Source organism: Macaca fascicularis, chromosome 4 (assembly GCF_037993035.2).
Source record: "Macaca fascicularis isolate 582-1 chromosome 4, T2T-MFA8v1.1".
NCBI lineage: Eukaryota > Metazoa > Chordata > Mammalia > Primates > Cercopithecidae > Macaca > Macaca fascicularis.
The window spans coordinates 40510515-40524934 of NC_088378.1; the positions used below are offsets into that span (position 1 = coordinate 40510515).

Consider the following 14420-nt stretch of genomic DNA (forward strand, 5'->3'; position numbering starts at 1 on the left):
TTATCTATTGTCATGAAAAAGTTCAAAATTGTTGACTCCACAATCCCACTTTTGAGGCATTCACTTTTGAATCCCACTTTTGAGGGACCAACTGAATGAAAACTGTAAGATGTGGAACAAGTCTTATACCTAAAGACATCCATTAAAGTAACACATGTAACTGTAAAAAAGCAAAAGCAGTAACAGTCAATGGGGGACTGTTCCTTCCATGGATTTTTATCTAACCAGTGAAAATAAATGTATTTTAAAGTAAGTCAGTACCATAGATAATTGATCATACAATATTTAATAATAATTATTTGATTATCAATATGCACATTGGTGCTGAGAGGGAATACATGAAAATTGCTAAAGCTGCATTAGGGTGAAGAGATTATGGACGGTGTTCCTTTTTTGTTTTTGCCAAAATTTCTGTAATGCTATGTTATATTTGGATCATTAAAATAAATACATTTACTTATTATACACATGAAGCACTGTTTATAAAAAGATGCTTTGAAAACAGACATTTTTCTTAGTTGAAACTGGTTTATCTTCCTAATTCATCACCTAAAAAAAAGTTTACATATCATAGAAAACAAAAGGAAACAAGTCAGCCCTGTAGTTTTTCATGTGGAAAGACTGATTTCTTCTAGGTTAGAAGGGTCCTCTGTCATGCCCCATCCTTCAATACAAGCAAATTTACAATTTCCTGGGCTGTAACTTGTAGAATGTAGCCTCACCTGCCATCCTGGGACTAGACTTTTCCTGTGGGCTGAGGTAGCTGTGGAGTTGCTGTCATAATAAACAACAGAGTGAAGCCACATTTAAGGTTCATCTGAAGATTTTTTTTTAAATTAACTGCTTTAAATCCATAGCACACTTAATTTAATAGTTCCTGAGGAATACAGCCCTCCACTAGACCCAATGATAACACATGATTTTCATTACACATGTCCTAAGGTATATGGACCTCTTAGGTTCCAATAACAGGATTTCAATCAACTCAGTTGCTATTGGGTATAGCAAGTGTAACTTATACAAAAAGTCTAAAACTCTCTATACAGCTGACACAATTAAGAATTTCTCTGTCTTATTCCTAACAGCTCCATTTGATTCCTAACACCCATTGTACACCTTAAAAATATTTAAGAAAATACACAGTCAAGAATATAATTAAGAAGTATTTAAGAAAACTCCAAACTCCATGTTTTATAACTAAGAGAATTCTCACTTACATATAGCTACATTCATGTAGAGAAACAGCTTTTGCTTATTGATGATTTCACCTAATTTGAATCCAACCAAAAATCCTGAATGACATATTTAATTTTTACCTTGCATGACTGAAACGTTATTACTGAATACTTACATATTTAAATTGTGTATTTCACTTATGAGAAAAGTAAAAATACAAATTTCAAGTTCTCAAAGCAAGAAGGTTCAATAAAACGTTATATAAAAATGTTGATCTTTGACTATAACTGTTATGTTAAAGAGAAACATGAAACCTTTGCATTGTTAATATTGGTTCAAGTAAGTGGAAAGCTTAAATATTAACATTTACCTTCCTTGGTCCTTCATCGCATGTTACTTGCTATTCAGGCCACATGAGTTTGTTGTCTGTGATATTAGATATGCACTTATTGTAACCTAATGGGTTATGATCCAGAAATGGATTAAGGCAATATCTTTTAAAATAGAATATGCCTTGCAGCAAAGTATCCTCTGATTGAGAATACTGATGCCTTTAAGGATTGTTTGGGGTATTCTGAAGAAAACTACGTGTCAACACATATAACTGGAAATATAGTGGAATTTACTTATACGCTTTTAGGGTTTTCTCTCTAAACACTATTAGGAGTTTTAGACTTTGGTGAACAAACTGCCTTGGGTTTTAAAAAGTAGAAAAACTCTTATTTATGCTAAGTAGTCATATGCTATTGGTTCAAATCCATATTCTCACATATTTAAAAACTTTAAGTTTTAAAAGGCCAATTGCCTTGTAGTTCACTTAAAATGTATTTACTTATGTCACCTTAAGGCTCTGATTAAAAATAAATAAATTACATTGTTAGGATGGTATATCAAGCCAGGCATAGTGTCACATACTTGTAGTCCCAGCTACTCAGGAGGCTGAGGTAGGAGGATCGCTTACTTGAGCCCAGGGGTTCCAGTCTAGCCTGGGCAGCATAGTAAGACCCTTCTCTCAAAAAAAAAAAAAGAAGAAGAAGAAAAAAGATGGTATACCACTGGTTGCAATTTAGTACAAAAATTTCAGTTCAGAGACTAGTCACTAAAGAATGACTCAGTGAAATGCTATGAGAAAGGACTGGGGGCTTTTAATGTATCATTTATATCTTAAACTATAAACGGTAAATCTTAGAACTTGGGCATTTTTAGGTTGTGTGACAGTGTGTATTACCATCTCAGTATTCTTCCTGATTTAAGTTTCTGCCAGTTCTTTCATTTTATCTCATTTCTAGAACAGACACAGCAGATTTTTATGTTTAAACTTAACAACTCTTTGCCTGGACAGCATGGCAGATTCATGAGCAACACATTTCCTAGAAAAAGAATCTCTAACTTCTGTCCTTGATATGCCCCTGCCGGTGCTCTTTGCCTGTGAATACCTAGGTGGAGGGCAAGTTAAATTCCATTTAACTGAATATACTTTGAGGTCTCAGGAGGTTTAGGTGAGTGGATGATGGTATTTAAAACTTTAATTTTATAGGCTGGGTTTGGTGGCTCACACCTGTAATCCCAGCAATTTAGGAGGCTGAGGTAGGTGGATCACCTGAGCTCAGGAGTGTGAGACAAGCCTGGGCAACATGGTGAAACCCTGTCTCTACTAAAAATACAAAACTTAGCTGGACATGGTGGTGCATGCCTGTAGTCTCAGCTACTTGGGAGGCTGAGGTGGGAGGATCACTTGAGCCTGGGAGGCAGAGGCTGCAGTGAGTCAAGATTGTGCCATTGCACTCCAGCCTGGGCGACAGAGTGAGATCCAATCTCAAAAAAAAAACAAAAAAACAAAAAAAAACCACACACACAAAAAACAAAAAACTCTTTAATTTTATTGATGCATGTTTCAAAGACCACCTATGCTAAATATCATAAGGCTCAGAAGAGTAAAAAGTTTTGAAAATCAAAGAATCATTTTCTTTGAGGAAATTTCCACCAGATTTTTATGTAGCATAATTGTAGTCAATTAACACATCTTAAGAGTTTGATCCCATATCATTTAAAAGGCATACCGTATACATAATGATATTTATGAAGAATTAAAATACTAACCAGAAATACAATTTTCATTTATTGAATATCTACTGTGTTTCAGAATGTATTAAATGTTTAAATACCTTGTCTCATTCAATTTATTGCTCACAGTAAGAGTGCATAAAGACTGCATGTTAGGAAACATTCTCCATACTCTACAGAAATGGAAACTGAGGCTCAAAGAAGCAATTTGTCAACATAAATGGCTAAATTGTGAATAAAATCCACATCAAATTGACTTTAAAATCTATTATCCTAATTACTAGGCTACAATGTTTTCTAAAGAATTTTTTTTTCAAAATGTACTTTAGTGTTTTCACTGTTTAGCTGGGGTGGTTTTTCACCCTTAACTAGTATTTTTGGCAAATACAGAATATAAAGTCAAAATTTAGAATCTTATTAAGGAAAGAACTTGCATTGTGTTTAGTTTATATTTGAGTAACACTGTATAATTTGCTTTATGGGTTACAGATCCTTTTCTTGTGCATAACTTACTTGATCATCTTAAATTAGAACCATTTTATAAAGGAGGAGACTGAGGCTCAGGGAGGTTAAATGCGATTTGCCTGTGGTCAGGCAAACATGAAGTGTTGGAGCTGAGTTTTGAAATCTAGTTTTCTGACTTTCAAGTACAATATTCTGTCTTCTTGGTAAAGGTACAGAGGCAATGTAAGTTTGAGAACAGCTAGTGTTCGAGGGCCTTGCTTAACAAGATTTGTAGCTTCTAAAAAAATATGCCAACCATAAAATTCCTGGTAAAGGAGCCTGAGTTGGCCATACCGCACGACCATCATTGTGTATGTGGAAGGGGCTGCCCCTCCCGCGGTGGCTGAGCAGAACGCTGGCCTCACCCAGGCTTCAGACAAAGAGAGATGTTATTCAGTCTGTGACCTGGCATTTCACCATGAAATTATCTTTCTGGAGTATTCAATTTAACTATCTTTCAAGAAGGAAGTAAACTTCCTGATTTTTTCTTTTCTGCTTGAAACATTGTTTGAATCATCTATGATAACAGAAGATATTAACATTGCATGCTGACTTTCTTTTCTTCTTCCAAAAGTTAGAACAAACCAGTAGTGGTCTGTTAACTACAGTAGTTATACTTATCCATGGTTTCACTTTCTGAGGTTCCTGTTAACTGTGCTCAACCACAGTCTGAAAATTGGTGAGCACAGTAAAATAAGGTATTTTTGAGAGAGAGCGAGACCACATTCATGTAACTCCTATTACACCATATTGTTATAATTGCTCTATTTTATCATTAGCTATTGTTGTTAATCTCTTACTGTGCCTAACTTATAAATTAAACTTTATCATAGGTGTATATGCCTAGGAAAAGACATAGTACATATAGGGTTCGGTACTATCCACCATTTCTGACATGCACTGGGGATCCTGGAACCGTGGATAGAAGGACTACTGTACAAAAACAATTAGCATGTTTCACTGCAGTGAGACTCCTGATTTTATATAAAACTGTATCTTTTTGGTCATTTTGTTTGTCTTTTAACAAAGAGAGTAGGTGTGGTCTCTCCTACATTGCTGTCCTATTGAAAACTAGGGATGAATTCATTAATTTGATAATTAAGTGCCTACTGGTTGCCAGGCACTGTTTTGGGTGCTTGGGATACAGCAATGAACAAAACAGGTAACATTCCCTGCCCCCAGTGAGCATATATTCTAGTGTGAGGAAAGACAAACATTAAAGCATCAGGTAGTGAAAAGTGCTGAAGTCAGACCAAACAATGACGGAGAGCAATTTTTTGTCTAGAGGAGGTCACGTGTACCTTACTGTTCATTATTCCACAGCAGCTTGATGGTGAAAACAGGTTCTGCTCCCACAACCATGTGGACTTTCATGAATGAGCAGCAGGGCTGCTGTATGTCGAGTACACACACAGCTGCGAAGTGTGCAGAGGACAGCTCCCCCTGCACCTCCACTGAAATTTGAATTTATGGAAACATGCAGCTTCTACGTTCTCTACTTTTGCAGGAAATTGGAAAACTAGGACCAAAATCAATCATACAAAAATTGAGTATTTTAAAGCCACTTATCTAGGAGTTTTTGACCAATTATCTGGATTTTTAAAAAATTCTCCCTTCAATTTTAAATTTCTCTATTGGACATTTATCCAGTTTTCTTACTGAGTAACCTCTATTTCATCTGATAGAAGCAATCCTATTTTATCACATTCAAATGATAATGAAATTCAGTGCTTATGCATCAACCATGTCTTATACTAATGCTTGAAAACATATGTAAACATGCTTTCTGCAAAGAAAGATACGTCTCCATAAAACAGAATCATTAAGTGCAAAAAAAAAAAAAAAAAAAGGAAAGTCAGTTAGCCGATCAAATACTAGGCAAGGCATTTTTACTCTTCTTGAATGTATATACAACCCTGAACATTTGAGATTATTCCATTGTTTAATGATATTGACACAGTTACAGAATATAAATAACCTGTCTGAAATCACAGAACTAGTAAATGTCACAGCTAAAAGACAAATTCAGATCCAACCCCAAAGGTATTTCTAATATGTTTCCCGGACCAAAAGCAAACCACTTAATTCACACTAACCCATCTTCTAACAGTTACTGGATACTGGCAACTATATATCTTACATATCTTTCCTACATCAGATGTAGGAGGTGTGTTTTTATAACACAAATTTGCAAATGTTATCTGTGAAAATGAAGATTTATGCTTTTAAAAGGCAAATAATTGAGTGATTAAGGCAGCTTTATTATTCTAAAATTTAAACTTGATAGAACATCTACATAAAGAAACTTCTAGAAAAGAAAATAAAGTGATAAAAGTTACTCCCTGAAATGTAGTTTATAAAGTTCCAATGCCTGTATTTTCTCTGTAAAGCCTATGTGTGACTCACTGTTTACATAACATGAAAATGAGAGCATTCTGGTAAGGGAAGACATAACTGGGCAGCACAAATAATGTTTCTGATAAAAAACAAAACAAAATAAAAAAAGCAATAAGTAGGCAAGATGTGATCTTTCTTTTTAATAAGCAAACAACAGCACTCCCCCAATACACCTCTCTAAATAGAAAAGCAACCATTTTTTCCAAAACCCTGATCTGATCTAGACACAAATATTAAGAGGGCTAAGAAATTATCAATAAATTATATACTGAAAATTTTTTTTGGACAGCAGCATAATTGTCTATGTTTGTCTAGTTTGCTACTGTTCAGCTTCTCACTTTGTTTTTGTCAAAAAAAGAAAGAAATATGGAAAATAGAGAATGATGATGGTTTGCCTTTAATTTTCAAGGAAACTATCACACGGCTCGAGGACGTGAAGGCAGAAGTATAAATCCATAGTTTATATAGCAAATATCATTTTATTTAATTAAATTCCCACTCCTTTTTCTAAGGACATGAAAACAATGATAAAAAAAAAAAAGTTCTATTAGATTTCCTACTCTGTACTTCCACTTGTTACAAGTATTAATTTGTCAAAACGGATGTAAAGATTGCCTGATTACTGAATGTCCTTATTAAGGTTTTCAAGACACATTTTGAGCCCAAGAACTTACAGTCCAGTTTAGTGCCTTCCATGCTAAAATCCTTCTTTCTTGAATATCCTGCAACATATCTGCATGTCTCCCTCTTCTTGCTTTGCGTCCCTCAGCCAGGCAAAGACCAAATATCAGTGAAGGGGCCGTTTAATCATGCTAAGTATTATCTCTCACACAGCGTGAGGTAGCTCAGGAGGAAAGCAAAGGGTGGTGAGACATACGACTCGACAGCCACTGTTTTTAAACAGTAACCGTGTTCACTGAACCAAGCAAAAACTGGGAAAGGCGTCTGTTCAAAAAAGCCAGTGAAGCTCAAATGGCTATGGGCTGGGAGTAGGGGAGGCTTTTCCTGGTTAAGAAATGGTTGCTAAACATCAGCTCAGTCTCAGGGATTCAAATTCAGAGACCCCAAACAGAATGCACATTAAACATACATTAAAAACTTAATTGTTTACCAAAATCATCTAAATATTACATACTACTTCTCCAGACTTTCTGTCTTTGGGCTTCCTGATGCATTAACAATGTCATTTAAAACCCTGAGGGTTATGGCTGATTTTGTTCCCATACTAAAAGCATCTGAAAAAGGCGATCATTTAAGATCAGTCAGGCAGAGTGGCCTCTGTTCTCCCTTCACTGCTGAGAACAGACACGCAGTCACTGAGAAAGTGTATGGAATGACGTTTAGGTGCCCTGTTCAGAAGGTCCAAAAACTTGACTTGCTTTTAGCAAGTTCTGAATAATTCTGAAGGCTTTCACAGGGGAGAGGAAGAAGTAGTGAATTTAAATGCTAAAGTTTTAGAAGTTATTTCTATATACGTTAAATATTGGTCCTCGGAGTTTATCTTTTTTTTAGTCAGTGATATATTGCATTGTAAACTGTGAACTCAACATGACTACCACACTTTTGACTTGGGATTATCTTTAAAAGGGCTTTTTGTTTAGGGTCATAGAGTGGGAACCGAGGAGAAAGGATCAGGTTAAATCCTTGCTCTGCCCTCATAGCATTTAAAAACATGTGACCTGGGGGCCAAAACACTTTGATTAAAACCAATTAACTTAATGAGTTTGGGTGAGCAGTGGGCCCAATGTGAAAAGGAAAACACAATTTTTAGAAGAAAATAAAACCTGCCAAACCTCTCTGAACTAGCCCCTTTGAGCAGCTGGACCTGACCCAAAAAAGAGACTGGCCACTCATGGTTTCTAAGACGTGTGAGGATCAAACGCGGGCACTGGACTTGGCAACTAACCTTGTTAATACCCTTGGAACTACAGACTCCTTAGGAGGAGCCAGTGGAGTGCCAGATCCAGCCCAGCACCACCCCTACAGCCCCAGGGACCCAGCATCAGAGGGTATGACCACCACTCCCCACCCACTCCATTTTCAAAAGTAGCCTATATAGACATGGGCAACACCTCGTGTGCACGGCTTCTCCACCTTGGTACTACTGACTTTTTTTTTCTTTTTATCCTTCTTATGGTACTGATACTGACATTTTAGACTGAATAATTCTTTGTTGTGGGTGGCAGCTGAAACTTATTGATCATCTATTATGTGTCAGATATTATTCTAAGGGCTTTTGCACAGATGAACTGGTCTACTCTCACAATAACCCTATTATGACGCCAGTTTTACAGATGAGGAAACTCTGAGATACAGAAGAACTGTTGAAGATGTTAAGTGGCAGACTCTTAATCCCTATACAGATGCTGCTCAACTTACAATGGGGTTATGTCCTGATAAGCCCATTATAAGTTAAAAATATTGTAAGTTGAAAAAGCATTTAATACACCTAACCTACTGAATATCATAGCTTAGCCTAGCCTACCTTAAATGTGCTAAGAACACTGACATTAGGCTACAGTTGGCAAAACCATCTAACACAAAGCTTATTTTATAATACAGTGTTGAATATCTCATGTAATTTATTTAACACTGTACCCGAAGTGAAAAACAGAATTGTTGTATGGGTACTCAAAGTGTGTTTTGTACTGCATGCCTATGGCTTTCACACCATCATAAAGCTGAAAACTCCTAAGTCGGGAACTGGCTGCACTATGTTCCACTGTAGCATCTACCCTCCCTCTAAGTAAGGAGGTGACTTCTCACTTCCGAGCAACAAAGGCATTCAGGCCAGTGCTGCCTGCTGATGGGAAATGACTGGTACCACAAGGAGAGAAGAAAGGCAGGGAAAGACAGAGGACATTGTGTGGAGACAGTGCACCACTCTTCCCTTAGGAAAAACAGTTTTTTTTTTTTTTTTTAAACTAAATGGTGGTGAATTCATCCAGAAAAACAGCTGAATGCCAACAAGAGAGAAAAGAGAATAAAGGTTTTTGTATATGACAAGCGGCTCAAGCCAATTTCTTGGTCCCAGTGCATGCAGCAGTGGGTACTGTCAATTACGCATTATCTTAAACTGTACACTGCACAGTCACTGTCGTAGAAACAGGCATGATCCTAAATCATTCTTGGTATTTTCTCAAGATTAAGGTATCAGCTTATCACCCCACTTTTGGTTTCATTCTCTTTTCTTTTCTTTCTTTCTTTCCCTCCCTCCCTCCCTGGCTTCCTTTTCTTCCTTCCTCCCTCCCTCCTTTCTTTCTTGCTTGCTTGCTTTCTCTTTCCTTTCTCTCTCTCTCTCTCTCTCTCTCTCTCTCTCTCTCGTTCTTTGAAGGTCCCACTCTGTCACTGAGGCTGCAGTGCAGTGGTGTGATCTTGGCTCACTGCAACCTCTGCCTCCTGGGCTCAAGTGATCCTCCCATCTCAGCCTGTCGAGTAGCTGGGACCACAGAGGCATGCCACCATGCCCAGCTTTTTTTTTTTTTTTTTTGGTAGAGAAGGGGTTTTGCCATGTTGCCATGTTGCCCAGGCTGGTCTTGAACTCCTGGCTCAAGCAATCCTCCTGTGTTAGCCTCCCAAAGTGCTGGGATTACAGGCATGAGCCACTGCGCCTGGCCTGGTTTCATTTTCAATATACTATATAGCAAAACGACATCAGTGCTGGATACTGGCAGATGGATGAAGCCCAAACTGATAGCTTACAATTTAATGTAAAGAAATGGAAATCAAGGGGAAATAAAAATTGGTTCAAGTCAAGATCACACAATAATCCCTAAGAAATATAAAATACAATAAACATTTTGTAATGGGAGTTGGCAAATTATAAACTTGACTACAGAGGAGTTCAGGGAGAACTCTGCGGGTCCACACCCTCCCCTTTTGTGCATGAATTCATTGCCTACTTGCTTTCTTCAGAGTCGTTCTAACCCTGCTCTCTAGTCAAGTTCATGATTCAACAGCTCTTTCCTCCATTCTTAAGGCTATGTTGCTACCCTTGAAACTGAAGAAAGCCTTGTCTTGCCCTAGTAACACGTAGAGGCTGTTCACATCCTTTCCGATTCTCTCTCATCAAATCTGCAATCTGACACCTTGCTCTTTTTTGTTCTTTCTTCTTTCCTGTTTCTCCCTCTTAGCTTTTGGCTACTAATAGAGAAACTGGTTTTTGTAAAACAGGAACTCTGAAGTTGCAGCAAGAATTCCATGAGGTTATGAGATATGCAGTAGTATTCCTGCTTATTGTCTCCTCCCCAGCTTTCCTGAGGTATAATTGGCAAATAACAACTGTATCTATTTAGGGTGTACAACATAATGATGTGCTCTACATATACACTATGAAACAATTACCACAATCAAGTTAATTAACGCTTCCATCACCTCCCATAGTTCTCATTTTGTGTGTGTGGTAAGAACACAAGATCTACTCTCTTAGCAAATTCAAGGTATACAATATAGTATTGTTAATTATAGTCACCATGCTGCACATTAGGTTTCCAGAATTTAGTCATCCTGCCTGAGATTTTGTACCCTTTGGCCAACATCTCATTTTCCCCACCCTCCTCTGCTTGCTTTCAACGAAGCTTTATTCCACAAAGAATTGTGTCCTCCTGCATTCTTTTGTATTCCTTAGAATACATCAGAGGTGGCAGGAGTAGAAGGTGTGTGTGTGTGCGTTTTTGTGTGTGTGTGATAGTGAACGTAAAAATGAAAAGATGAAGATCTAGTTGTTCTACCAGATAACTGAAAGCATATGGATAGGCTAAGCACTTCCTCTGGAAAAAAAAAAATGCACTTACAGTGTATTCTCATTATTTACAAGAATTTAAAATTTTTTTCCTTGCAGAGTTTCACATATTTTACACTAGAATCACATATACTAAATGTCGTTATCATCATTATCAAAATGGTACAGTTTAAACTCTTGGTGTTTGGTAGAATTGTGTTTAACATAAATGCCAGGGAACTTGGCTATTGTTATTTTAAGAGGCAAATTCTGAGAAACAGATTTCACTTATGTTTTATTTATGGTTATAGAAAAGTAAAAGCAGAGATTCATTTTATAAAGAAGATGGTGCTTTTTTTGCTGAAAAATTGAAAAGCTAAAAGCACACATATAATATACGTTATTAAAGGACCCTGTTCACCCAGGCTATCATTTGCTCCAAGCTGATTATGATCACGGGAGGTCTTACTTGAACACATCTGAATTGTCTCAAATTCCAATGGCAGCCCAGGAGTACTGCAGCACATCACTTGCTCTGGACTCCCTTCTTAATCGTAGTTCTTTATTTGCCATTGCTTTTGTGTTTGAAAAGTAGTAAGCGGAGCTTTTGGAGGGTTTTTGTTTGCTTTCAACATTTACAATGTAATCTGGCACTCAGGTTTTACTTTCCTTCTCAACAGTTATCTTATTCTCTTTTCTTTTTCCTTTAGAGAGTCTCTAGAGGACACACTCTTCAAGATGCTGGAAAAGGAAGTTGCTGGGTTTTTTTTTAAGCCCAAGATTTATAGTACCTTGGACAGTGACAAAAGCTACCCATGCTGTTTATTTAGGAGACATTCACTTGATTCAGTTACCAACGTACCCTGCATGTGATTGTTTCTCAAAATCTGCATTTACATTACCCTGGAATCTTGCACGCAATCCTCAAATTGCAGAAACATCTAAACTTCACAAAAGCAGACAAAACTATAACAAGAGATACTTTCATTTTCTATATTAATACTTTTCTACTCTGCCTGTAATCAAGCCTTCCCACTCTTCTTCCTACCCTTACTACAGGCATATCACTAGCTATGACTGGCTTTCCTGTGGCACTTGTGAGACTCATACTGGTTTAGGGATAATTACAATGAAGCCACTTTTAAATGTTTATGATTGAAGCAAAAGTTCTTATGGAACATTGCAGCAAAATCAGGTTGCCCAGTCTGGATTATTGGGGCTGAAACCCGGGAAGAGTCAAACGCTAGACTCTTTCTAGCAACAGTCAATTGCTTCTTTCAACGGAAAGAATTTCTGCCAAAATACTATTTCTCAACCATTTTTTTTTTTTTACAACAGCTCAAAGATTTAATTGTCCCCTTTCACATGGGAAACTTGTAGTCAAATATTATCTGAACTCGCTACCTTTTCCTGTTAATTTCTACAAATTAATTACAAAGTATTTCAGAGAGGATTTCACTGATACAGAGGATTAATGGGAGAGCCTGACAGCTGGAGTCCTATGTTAGATTAGAAATTAAAATAAGGAACTTGACCTACTTTCAAAAGGGACATTTGTTAATTTCCTTAAACCAAACCAATGTAATCTTTCAGTTATTTGCCTTCAGAATATGGGGCTAAAATACCTGTGTCATCACAGGGAACAAAAATACATTATCCGTATGTATAAGAAACTCTTGGACAAAATATCTTTGACTTTAAAAAACACACATAATTTGATGTTTCCTTTTAGGTATATCCCAGGCTATGAACTTCACTCATTGCTCCCAACCACTAGCCCTAGATAATACACTCTCCTTAGTGAGTAGCAGCCAGTAATGCCACAATGAAACTGGGGAATAGAGGGAAGAAAAAAGTCAAGTCTAATATACCCAAAAGAAGAAATTCTTCCTTATAACCTAATTTGCATGCAGCCTACTTGACAGCCTAGGCTCAAACCAGCATTACCACTTTGCTTCCAGCTTTAGCCTACCAACTCATTCCTATAACTTGTCAGATTAGTCTCCCTTAAAAAACAAAACAAACAAAACAAAACAAAACAAAAACAGCTCAAGTAGCTCATCATTCCCCTGCTCAAATCATATCTTCCAAGTGCCCACTAAATCAAGGTCACTGCAATGTCTTTCCTTCTACTTTTCAAGAATTATTTCCCATTCCCAGATATCCCATGGTTTTACAGAATGTGTGTACTTGCTATTCCTTTAACATGCCTCATGATTTCCTTGTCTATTTCCTTCTTTCATGCTGGCTCTTCTTTCCACCTGAAATGTCTCTTCAATCATCTCTGTTAAATCTTCCAAACACATCAAGAGCCAAGGTACATGCCCTCACCCTCCCTAAAGTACATCTCAGTTCTCCCAAACAGAAGTGCTTGTCTTCTCTCTATAGAAGCCACAAACACATTGTGGCTAACACTAACAGCATTACCACAGGAGGAGAGGGTTATCACACTCATCTGTTTAGTCCCTGAAAGGCTTTGTGTATAGCTCAAGAAACGCCTGAACTGCAATGGCCTACCTTCCAGTATGAGTCAATTCCAGTGGCACTGGTATAAAATAACAAGCTGCAATCTCAAAGTTCAGACATAACTGCTTTAAATATTTTAGTATCTGTTCTTGTAGATTTTTTAAAGTATAAATATGTACATGTATATAATATAAAAATGGGATCTTCCATGTAAAACTATTTTAGAATCTGTTTGATATCTGACATCTTCCATGTAAAAAGTATGTTTCTAAAATGCCTTTATTAATGGCTGTATAATATTGAATTGTAGGGAAGCACTAACTTATGTAGCAGATTCCCAAAATTAGACTGTTTCCAGTTTTTCAATGTTATAAAGCAAGGCTGCCTATAGAGCTGTGCAAACTTTATCAATGTCTGAAGGGTAAATTCCTCAAGAGGAATTGCTAAATCTTTGGTTAGGAACATTTAAAAAGAATTGTGATATATTTTGCCAAAGAGAACCCTTATTGCTTCATCCTGATTGATGGCAGTGATTCATTTACTAGTGTCTCTCATTTACCAAATGCCTGCTGTGTTCCAGGAGCTGTTCTTCAAGACTCTTACATCCACTGGATGGAGACAGATAATATATGAGAGAACAGGTTAATAAATCAGATCAATATTATGAAAAAAACAATATTGGGGGTGGGAGATGTTTGTGGGGGTGGTCAGGGAGGGCCTCTCTGAGAAAGTAGCAGTACAGGTTAAAGAGGACCCAGTAAGAAATTAGTGCTTCAGACAGAGGGATGAGTAAGGGCAAAGACCCTGAGGCTAGAGTGAAAATGAATATTCAGAGGGTGGAAAGAAAGTCACTCTGGGTTAAAAAGTGGTGAGAAAGAACAAATGCAGGGAATTGTAGTTCATATTAAAGATTTTATATTAACACCAATGGGAAACCTTTGGCAGATAAAAGGCTTTAAGGAGAAGAGTGCCAAAATCTGTCCTATTAGTCTAAAAGGTGACTTGTTGCTGTGTAGAGACTGACTGGAGGTCAGGCTGCACATGGCAGGGGCGAGTGTAGAGCAGTGAGCCCAGTTCAGTCACTGATGTCATA

General features: G+C 37.2%; 1 protein-coding gene across 37 annotated transcripts in view; it reads right to left on the reverse strand.

The window, feature by feature from the left end:
- Positions 1 to 14420, reverse strand: part of MAP7 (microtubule associated protein 7) — a 209718-nt gene that overhangs the window by 116664 nt on the left and 78634 nt on the right. For 5 of the 37 annotated variants that reach the window (XM_074037101.1, XM_074037100.1, XM_005551935.5 and 2 more), the window contains exon 1: positions 6816 to 6930. The exons of the other annotated variants lie outside the window; for them this stretch is intronic. In XM_074037101.1, coding sequence (XP_073893202.1) covers positions 6816 to 6837 — 22 coding nt within the window. In that variant the 5' untranslated portion in view covers positions 6838 to 6930. Of the gene's footprint in view, positions 1 to 6815; positions 6931 to 14420 lie in introns of those variants that run through there. 37 annotated transcript variants of the gene reach the window in all.